A 12,002-nucleotide genomic window follows, 5' to 3' on the forward strand; every position below is an offset into this window, starting at 1 on the left:
ATCCACAGTAATAACAAAATAACCAAAAACTTCAGTAAAAGTCATCAAACTGATTTATCATTTGTATGATAACGGAAGAACTTCCCAATTTATCCCTCATTTTTATATTCCCTAAATGTAAATGAATTATTGGATATTAAACGCATACAATTATGATCTTTATATCTTCTGAAAGGTTAACCTGCCCCTTGATATTATTTTAACATTCACAGAAAAAAAGTTCTGGGTTTTTCTTGAAACACAAAATTAGCTGCTATCATAGCTGTAATAACATTTCCTCCTGTAGATCTATTAATTTACAATAAAACAGAAATTTTATAACTTTATACAAAACTGGAGTTATGTTTAAGCAGTAGAGATATGATCATGGATGGCGCTGTTATAATATAAAAATAATTGTGAGATTGGAATAGAAGATTATAACAAATTATAGAAATACTGTGAACTATTTTTATGCTGAGGAAAACTATTATAATTAGACCAGGACCTGTGGTCATAAAACTTTACTCTTTGTGCTTGGAGTACAAAAATGTGTGCTTGAAACACCAAATCCAGAGTCTGAGTACGATAACTGACTTCCATTTTTATGACTGCAAGGCCAGAAGATAACATTGACTTTTTTGTGTCGTTGGGTTGATGTCTTGAAGTCTCTTTTTATTCTTACTGAAAGTTATTTCCAGAAGATAAAAGTGTATAAATTTTTTCCACTAGTTAAATTTCATTAGATTGTAGAATAAATTCCAGATATATAGATAAAACTTGAAGAAAGCGAGATTCTAGGACTAATATAAATTAGTTCAAGGAAGAGATCTTCAAGGACTGATATATCAATATATATTTTGGAAGAAGAAGTCTACTAGGAATTGTCTGTATTAGAAATATCAACTTTATCAATAATAATTTCATCTTTCTGTTATGTCAGTATGAAAAGATCTATAATAATTTATTGTAAAGTAAGAAATACTTACCGGTAGATTTAATACACTACTTCTGACCAGTTGATATTTGAATTTAGTAATTAACTGATATTATCTAAGTAAAATTACTTACATAAATGTCTGGAGATCTAGAAACCTTGTGCGGCAATAGTATAATAACTTACTTTAACAGACAAAACATTATAACTAAAAAGTTAACGTAAAATATTTAACGTTTTGTGTGATTTTCTTAATGACTTCCTGTACGTGCGGAGATGTTATCTGGACAAGATTATTTCATAACTTAAAAAAGCAAACCAGCACAATAACACCAGCTCGTAAGATGGCTGACGAATATTGCATTTTAGGGGAGGATGTTAAAAAATTCGTCCGACAGAGAAGTATTAGTGGTAGTAGTAGTAAGTCGTCCAAAGGGTCTTCGCAAACCCAGATTAATACACAACGACCTCTGATAAAAAGAGTACCGCTAGCGTTGACCCTGTCTCATTGGGATTCTATAGATCACACCTGTAAGCCTGTAATTGGCAGTGGTAAGACAATTTCAATGATGATCAACTCATAAAGTTTACAGTTTATTAGATTTTACCCGATGCTGATCTTTTTTATTTGGGGAAAAAATCAACAAAAGCAGAAACTTTTTCCAACCACATTTCTTTTGAAGTTAAATTTTGAAATGGAAATCAAACAGGGTTCATTGATAGGTATATAATAAATTTCCCCCTTTTGTCCTCTTTTTGTGATCTCACACAAGGAAAAAATATTTTTTTGAAACAATATTTCCTTGGTTATATATAAAGATTCTTGAAAAAATAAGGAAAAATAGAAATAAATGGGAAAATTGTATTTTTGAGCAAAAAATTGTGAAGTTTCTTGACTTTTGAGTATATTTCAGCTTCTACAAAAGAAAAGCTGTTCAGGACTTTGGACTTCCTTTCTACACTTTATATTTTTACAAATAGATTTTGGGCATTTATGGTTAGACTTCACTTATATATAATGTTTGTATACATGTCTGCAGATAAAAAAACAAATATTTTTTAATTCAGTAGGAATTATAGTAAATCTGGGTCTATATTTTAGACTCTGAAGGATTTAGATCTTGGTCTTTTTTTTAAGACGCTGGAGGATTTAGGTCTTGGTTTATTCTTTAGAGTCTGGAGGATTTACATCTTGGTCTAGCTATTTTATGGACACTGGAGGATTTAGGCCTTATTGGTCTATTTTTTTTGACTTTGGAGGATTTAGGTCTTGGTCTATTTTATGGACTCTTGAAATTAAGGTCTTTATTTTGTCTTTTTTTTTCGACTCTGGAAGATTTAGGTCATTAATGGTCTATTTTTTAGACTCTGAAAGATTTAGATCTTGGTCTATTTTTTATAGTCTAGAGTATTTAGATCTTGGTCTATTTTTTAGACTCTGGAGGATTTAGATTTTGGTCTATTTTTTTAGACTGGGTGATTTAGACTTTGGTCTATTTGGTAGACTCTGGAGGATTTAGGTCTTGGTCTATTTTTTTTGAGTTTGGTAGATTTACATCTTGGTCTATTTTATGGATTCAGGAGGATTAGGATTTAGGCCTTGGCCTATTTTTTTAGAATCTGGAGGATTTAGGTCTAGGTCTATTTTTTAGAGTCTGGAGGATTTAGAGTCAGATCTATTTTAAGAGTCTGGAGGATTTAGACCTTGGTCTGTTGCTGAAGACTGTATTATTATCTTTGATTATTTGTGTCACTGGGTTGCTGTCTCATTGACATATACCCACCATCTCCTTTATTTGTTTTTACTTTATCATAACCTAAATTATGTGCCAGTTACAAAGATGTTAATGATTACTTTCCTAAACATATTTTGAACAAATTAACTCTATGACAAAAGTTTGATGGAATTTTTCTTTAAAACTGCCACATTTGATTTCATAGTTGTCTTAAATAATCTTTTATTTATAACTTTATTTTTAAATGTTTTAATGAATTAGCTTAAATGTTTACACAGTACAAATATGATCTGATTTTTGTCATATTATGTAAATATTTGTCTAATATATGTCACCATGTAAAAATCAGTCTGTTTCAACTGGTGTTGCTGTGTAGGGGACAGATAGAAGGTAAAGGTTTTAAATTTTTAACTATTATAATGTACTTTACAGAGTCTTCACTACAAGGAGGAGAGAGAGAAGGTTTGGGGTTTGGAGGGGGGGGGGGGGAGATTACAATTGTTGGCACCAAAATTAGATGACAAAATTTACATTTTTCTTATTAACTTGAAATATCTCACTCCCCAAAAATAAATCTAAATTGCTTCTATATATAGATATATATATAATTATAGGACAAATTGTGAAATTGAACTAGAATAGTTAAAAATGTATTTTAAGACTGGGCTGAAACAATTAATGTATGGATTGAGAATTAGATTTCACTTAAAAAGTGCTACAGTGGATTTATTATTATTTTTGGTATTAATTTTTGTGAATTTCATGGGTAAAAATAAAATCCAAATTTAAAAGTACAACAAGGTATGTATTTCTCACAAGACTTTGGGTATCCACTACAAAAAAATATTCTTCAATCAACAAAAATTGTCCTGTAATTACTGTTTTGTGTTTGAATTTGTGATTTTATTGATCATGAAGAGACACATTTCTAGAATTTTGAAATGAGAATTCCTTTCAGAATTTGATTTTCAACTGCTATTTTATTTTCTTCATCCTCCTCATTGCCTATGTTTAGAAATATATAGCAAGCAGGGGATATAAACAGAAAAATTTCACTACCTCAGGTACTGCTATGAGACACTATCAATAGAGGGGATTTCCATGTGATTTTCTGAGATGTTTAGAAACACAATTATCTCTGATTGGAACAGGGTAATTAATTCCCATGTCCCATTTTTTGGAGAGTGCCATGTTATCAGCACATAAAAAGAACCCTTTCATCAACTCAAAATAAATAACCTTACCTACCATGGTCTCAGTCTCTGGGGACCATTTCCTAACTGCCCATAGAACAGATGCTACTGCATGTTTATGACAGAAATTATGCAGATGTGTAAATTTTCAGGAAACATGGAAAAGGCAAAAATTTAACTTTGAAAACAGGATTAGCCTTAGAAATCCCAAAATTTGTTTTCTCAAGAAAATCAACCACTTTATAGTAAATACTAACACAAATGGAATTTATAACATCTCTATTTTCTGTTTGGTCTTATTTCAGATGGACCAATAAGCCTGTTAGAGACAACATACAATTGCAAAATGGATGTAGATACAGGTCAAAGGTCAGATGGTATGAAGTCCTCACAGTCTAACCAATCAAATGACAGACTGGCTGATGGACAACCAAATGGAGATGTGAACTTTGATCAGCTGTGTAATGTTAAAAACTTAAAAGAAGAAGAACTTTTACCAAGAATTAAAGAAATAGTCATGGCATTAAAGGCACTAGAGGATTACGATCGGGGGGAAGGGATGAAACTTGTGAAAAGTATTGGGGATACCTACTGGAGTCATAAAAGTGTCAGGCATAAAATAGGTCATGTTCTTAAGGAGCAGGATTTTGCAGGTAAATGATTAAGTTTTAAGATAAATTAGAATTTCACAGAAACCAGGCAAGTAATTATCTGTAAAATAAAAATAATTAAATGTGATCATGTGGTATGATTGCCACTAATACAACTCTCCACAAGAGACCAAATGACACAGAAGTTAACAACTATAGGTCACTGTACGGCCTTCAACAATGAGCAAAACCCATATTACATAGTAAGCATGCCAGAAAAATTTTCATGACTTTTATGTCCAAGGGTAGAAATTCTTCAAAAAAAAAAACCCCAACAACTGATACATTCTGAAATGAAGGAATGTTTTGAAGGCAGACAAGGTTAAAACATAGAAATGGAAAGTTTACAATGAGAAAATAGTGTCAGATGAAGGGAGAGAACTCTATTTTTTACAGTGTAATAAGAATTAAGAAATATACTCATTAACACTACAAAATATACAAAAGCATCACTGTTCATATAAAAATAAGAAGATGTGGTATGATTGGCAATGAGACAATTCTCCACCTGCAGAGACCTAATGAGGTAGAAGGTTAGCAAATATAGGTCACTGTACAGCCTTCGACAATGAGCAAAACCCATATGGCATAGCATAACAATAGTTCAACATAGAATAAATCATTATAATTACAACAATAACCATAAAAAAAAATCGTTGATTAAACAAGTTAAGCAGATGCAAAGTTTAAGACCCTTAGATTATGTAGAAAACCCTTATGATAATTTAATGGATGTCTTTGCATATGTCTGGTTTTATGTTTAATGATAATGCATAGAATAGTTTAACGTTATTCCAGATGGTATTAACAAAACAAGGTAGAGAACATAGGCAATCAAAACCCTTATGTGGCTGACTTGATCAATTTTCCAGACTGTATCTCTGCTTGTGAGATAAACAAAAATTAGTGCATTGAACTCAACAATCTACACTTCCTATCCATAAACATTTTAGGAAATCTATCAATGAAATATATACTCAGATATTGAAGTTACAAAATGATGTGTATTTGGATAACCATACTTGTCAAGAAAATTACATAAACTGTGCATGGTGCATGAATCCAGTATCTGTTCTAAATCACTGTTAATGTAATATATAAAATTGGAGTTATCTTCCTTTGTACATTATTGTAGTTAAACCAATTCATAGTATTGTCCTCAAATGCTTAATACAGTGCAATGTATACATTTAAGTTCCCATTGCAAAATGAATGCATGTTTATCCTTCAGTGCTCACGAGCACTTTGATTAATGACATTTTGAAAAAAGGATCTTTTTTTTTACAGAAATAGCAATGAAAATGTTGACATCATTAAACAAGAAAGGAATTTTTAAAAATGATGGAATCTGGTTCCCAACTTACTATACACTGAATACTCTGTGGAACTATTCAGATGCCAGTCTAGAACTTGCCAAAGTAAGTATCTTTAGTAACATTGCCAATGTACTATGATTGTGTTCCATAAAGCCACAATACACTACCCATGGTTTGTGCTGATGTGGTTTAAAGCAATCAACAATCAATCAATCACTACCCATGGATAGATACCATATAACTACTCAGATACTAGTGAAAGCCAGCTGCTTTTTACATCATTCCTTATAATTTGATTCTAATTTCCATTTCTAAGGAGTAAATCATGAAAAAAAGGTTAATGAAGTCACAGTCACATGACAAAATTATGTCTATGAGCTGATAGACAAAAAACTTTCAGCCAATCAGAGGACTTGATACGTCCAAAATTAAATTATTGACATTTATATAGTAATAATACCACCATACACTACCCATGAACATATACCATAGAACTACTCAATTGTAATAAGGTGTGAGGGATCTTCTGATCTCTCAGATACCTAAGAATAACTTTCTGTTTGACAATGTATTTTTTCTATTTTAAATTTTTGATCACACATTCTCAAACACTATTAAACAGATTGACTTAATATGTTGACAGCAGCTCAATAGCAATGAGTTGTAATGAATGCACCCTATTGAGATCTGTCAGACATAAACTTCCTTTTTTCTGATACATATAGAGTATAGTTTTTGTCTCGCCTTGACAGAGTCAAAAAGCGAGACATAGGTATGCTGTTTCCGGCGGCGGCGGCATCAACAATGTATTAGTTTGTGATTAGGTCTAGTTCATGGTGAACCACTAGTGGTAGGTCAGTGATATTTGGTCTGCAGTTGTATTAGCATTGGCACATCTCATTACCATGGAGATTGTTTGGCCCTGCCCCCTCAGTCAAGGTCTATTGACTTTGAAACTTTGCTTAGTTTACATGTATTAGTTTGTGATTAGGTCAGTTTATGGGGAACCACTAGTGGTAGGTCAATGATATTTGGTCTGCAGTTGTATTAGCATTGGCACATCTCATTACCATGGAGATTATTTGGCCCCGCCCCCTCATTCATGGTCTTTTGACTTTGAAACTTTTGCTTAGTTTTCATGTATTAGTTTGTGATTAGGTCAGTTTAAGGAGAACTGTTAGTGGTAGGTCAATGATAATTGGTATGCAGTTGTATAAGCATTAACACATCTTATTTCCATGGAGAATATTTGGTCCTTACCCCTCAGTCATGGTCTATTGACTTTGAAACTTTTACTTAGTTTACATGTATTAGTTTGTGATTAGGTCAGTTTAAGATGAACCACTAATGTTAAGTCAATGATATTTGGTATGCAAATGTATTGGCATTTGCAAGTTTCATTTCCATGGATTATATAGCCCCACCCCCTCATCATGGTTCATTGACTTTGAAACTTTTACATAGTTTACAAGTAATGTTTGTGTTTAGGTTTGTTGAAAGGGAATGACTTATGATAAGTAAATGGTATTTGGTATGCAGTTGTATTAGCATTGGCACATCTCATTTCCATGGAGATTGTTTAGCCCTGTACCTTCAGTCATTGACTTTGAATATTTGCATAACTTACATGTAAAGTATTGCTATTTTTAATTTAAACATAAGCATTATCAAAATAACAAATAGGCGAGACATATCTCTGTGTTAACAGTTTATTTGTATATGATACTGACTTTATCAGCAAGAATATCTTGTCTTAACTGTAGGTTTTTTTCGGTTGAGAATATGAAGTAAAATGGAATAGTTAGTATAACTACTTTAACATGTACAAAACATTGAAATAATTGTGTACAAAACATTGAAATAATTGTGTACAAAACATTGATATGATTGTGTACAAAACATTGATATAATTGTGTACAAAACATTGATATAATTGTGTACAAAACATTGATATAATTGTGTACAAAACATTGATATAATTGTGTACAAAACATTGATATAATTGTGTACAAAACATTGATATAATTGTGTACAAAACATTGATATAATTGTTCGGTTGTAAGAATGAAGTGGCCTGCATTTCATTGATATAATTGTGTACAAAACATTGATATAATTGTTCGGTTGTAAGAATGAAGTCGCTTGCATTTCATTGATACATTGACGCAGATGGAATTAAGCATGTGATGTTGCTGCACTGATACATGACGCCATTGCCAGATATTTTCGAGTATCAAGCCCTGTCAATGATCTTAAAAATATTAGGCAGTGAGATCAAAGGGAAATGTACAGATTGCCGATACTATCAATTACAAGTAAGGGTATGCTTTCATAACAATATTTGCATTCATGTTTTAAATGATTTTCTAAGTTATAAAATAAAAATATCTTAAAAACAACATCCCTATTTTCATACCAGTATGAACATACAGGCCGCTGGGCTTCCTGTATAACTTATTTTTATTTCTGTTTCAGACAGTAGCACAACATGGTGGAGTAAAATATTTCACTGTCAACTGTAAACACAAGCCTTATATAGATAATATGTCATCAAAGGTAATTTATTCTACTGGTTTCCTAAGTAATTAAATACTTTGAAGAAAAGAATTCTTAGATGATAGGTTGAATAACTTGACATATTTAGCAACTGTATCAAATCTAAGTAAAGAACATTTAACCCAATCTAATTAATTAAATTTGATTTCATTTGGAACAATGGAACAGATAAAGTGAAAAGAACAGTATTAAGTACCTGGAAGTTACAAAGATGTATTAATGTGACAGATATTTTAAAACCAAACTAAATATATGACAGACATTTTAAAATAAATTGAAGCACTAAATATGACAAAATTGAAGCACTAAATATGACAGACATTTTAAAATAAATTGAAGCACTAAATATGACAGACATTTTAAAATAAATTGAAGCACTAAATATGACAGACATTTTAAAACAAATTGAAGCATTTTGAATAGGTCATGGGTCAAAAGATTAACATATCCTGAAACCTCTAACTGGAAAATTATACTAAGGTTCTAAGCTAATTTGGGGAAAAATGTTCTTATCTTTGATATGAACATAGACATTATAAATATAATACCCAATATAAACTTGTACAAAATACCAGACTTCTACTTAGAAATAATCAAAACATGGATCAAATATACAAGGGAGAAAACTGCAAGATCTGAAAACTTTAGATCAATTGGACAAGAGATTATATGGGGAATAACTATATTAAAGATCAGGATAAATGCCTTGTTCTTAAAACTTAGATTGATATTAACATAATTCATATAAAGGATATGTTACAGTTGTGAATTTCTAATATGGACATAAACCACAAAGGCTAAGGTTCTTTTATATAATCTTTATTTTAAATATTCAGTATATCAGTACCCTATGAAATAACAATTACAATTATCAAATACTATATATAACATAAAATACAATAGATGTGACACATACATTTTATAAATAACATGCAATACAATAGATGTGACACATACATATCTTAAATACTATAAATAACATGCAATACAATAGATGTGACACATACATATCATAAATACTATAAATAACATGCAGTACAATAGATGTGACACATACATATCATAAATACTATAAATAACATACAATACAATAGATGTGACACATACATATCATAAATACTATAAATAACATAAAATACTATAGATGTGACACATACATATCATAAATACTATAAATAACATACAATACAATAGATGTGACACATACATATAAATACTATGAATAACATAAAATACTATAGATGTGACACATACATATCATAAATACTATAAATAACATACAATACAATAGATGTGACACATACATATCATAAATACTATAAATAACATAAAATACTATAGATGTGACACATACATATCATAAATACTATAAATAACATACAATACAATAGATGTGACACATACATATAAATACTATGAATAACATAAAATACTATAGATGTGACACATACATATCATAAATACTATAAATAACATACAAAACAATAGATGTGACACATACATATTATAAATACTATAAATAACATAAAATACTATAGATGTGACACATACATATTATAAATACTATAAATAACATGCAATACAACAGATGTGACACATACATATAAATACTATAAATAACATACAATACAATAGTTGTGACACATACATATGATAAATACTATAAATAATATAAAATACTATAGATGTGACACATACATATCATAAATACTATAAATAACATACAATACAATAGATGTGACACATACATATTATAAATACTATAAATAACATAAAATACTATAGATGTGACACATACATATCATAAATACTATAAATAACATGCAATACAAGAGATGTGACACATACACTTCATAAATACTATAAATAACATACAATACAATAGATGTGACACATACATATTATAAATACTATAAATAACATAAAATACAATAGATGTGACACATACATATTATAAATAACATGCAATGCAATAGATGTGACACATACATAAAATAAATACTATAAATAAAATGCAATATAATAGATGTGACACATACATATTATAAATACTATAAATAACATAAAATACAATAGATGTGACACATACATATTATAAATACTATAAATAACATAAAATACAATAGATGTGACACATACATATTACAAATAACATGCAATACAATAGATGTTACACATACATATTATAAATACTATAAATAACATACAATACAATAAATGTAACACATACATATTATAAATACTATGAATAACATACAATACAATAGATGTGACACATACATATCATAAATACTATAAATAACATACAATACAATAGATGTGACACATACATATTATAAATACTATAAATAACATACAATACAATAGATGTGACACATACATATAATAGTCAATTACAAAGAGGCTTGCATAAACAATCTGTCTGCCTATTATATATTTGTAACAAATCATCTTTTAGAATTGCCAACAACACAATTCAAACTCTACCAATATGTTAAGTTATTTACACAGCGGGATTTTCTTGCTGAGTTAAAGACCCATTGTTGGCCTTCTGCTCTTTGGTAGGGTAGTTGTCTCTTTGACACATTTCCTGCTTCCATTTTCAATTCTAATAATATATCTCTTTAAACTACAGTTACATTTAAGTGTGTATTTCATGAAGTTTTACATAAGATAGATATTTCAGTACTTAATATAATGCTATTCTTATATTATATGTCATTCTCTTATGTATGTGGCCTGTTATCTATTTCTTCTATGAACAGATATTTCTCGTATCACATGGCACAGAGTGTGATACAGAAAAGTGGTAAGAAATTTGCCTCAATTTGATTGGCTTATCCAGCATCAGGAGACAATATTACGACATTTCCATTGGCTATTTGTTAGGTCATTGATAACTTTCAAAGGTTAAGACGATGTACATTTCGTCCATGTCAACGGGCATATGGGATTTCATAATACTGTAAATTCAGAAATTATTGTGTGCAATTATTATTGCGATTTTGTCATTTTAGACTAAATGCGATTTTAATTTTGCGATTTTGAGAAAAATCCTGTTTAATTCATATAAAAAATTTCAAAATGCGAGTTTAAATTATTGCGATTTTAACCCTGTCGCATTTTTCGCAATAATAAAAACATCGCAATAATTTCTGAATTTACAGTAATATACAAAGCACTCATATTTTTCACCTGGGAATCTTCTTTTTGACAAAGTTTATTACATTCTAAAGCATACAAAAAATTTTAAAATATCTGATGTTAAAGTTTGACGCCTGAACAGGACATATGACGTCATGCTGACATGTGCAAAAGACTAAATTAAATAATGATGGAATGAGTGTTGACCTTAAGAGAAATAGGTTTAACAACTCGTGAGAATTGGATATCACTTGATATCAACTCTCCTTATTTAATTCAAATAGTAATTATAAACTTGTCAAAGGTTCATTTATTGTTATATTGAAATTAAACAACTCTAGTTGATATCAAGGAATACTAAATTTTTCACTTGTTAGGAAACCTATAAATATATTAACTTAGTTAATAATATGTATATAACTAATTACCAATCTATGGAACTAGGTCTAACAACACTTCTATACATCTAGTGTGTCACCCTATCAAAGACT

The 12,002-nt window shown here is 29.8% G+C and overlaps 1 protein-coding gene across 3 annotated transcripts in view; it reads left to right on the top strand.

The window, feature by feature from the left end:
• Window positions 1–12,002, top strand: part of LOC127699803 (uncharacterized) — a 59,586-nt gene that overhangs the window by 21,412 nt on the left and 26,172 nt on the right. For all 3 annotated transcript variants that reach the window (XM_052203164.1, XM_052203165.1, XM_052203163.1), the window contains exons 2-4: window positions 4,151–4,498; window positions 5,783–5,913; window positions 8,287–8,367. In XM_052203164.1, coding sequence (XP_052059124.1) covers window positions 4,192–4,498; window positions 5,783–5,913; window positions 8,287–8,367 — 519 coding nt within the window. In that variant the 5' untranslated portion in view covers window positions 4,151–4,191. The remainder of the gene's footprint in view (window positions 1–4,150; window positions 4,499–5,782; window positions 5,914–8,286; window positions 8,368–12,002) is intronic.

Source organism: Mytilus californianus, unplaced genomic scaffold, assembly GCF_021869535.1.
Source record: "Mytilus californianus isolate M0D057914Y unplaced genomic scaffold, xbMytCali1.0.p SCAF_41, whole genome shotgun sequence".
Classification (NCBI taxonomy): domain Eukaryota; kingdom Metazoa; phylum Mollusca; class Bivalvia; order Mytilida; family Mytilidae; genus Mytilus; species Mytilus californianus.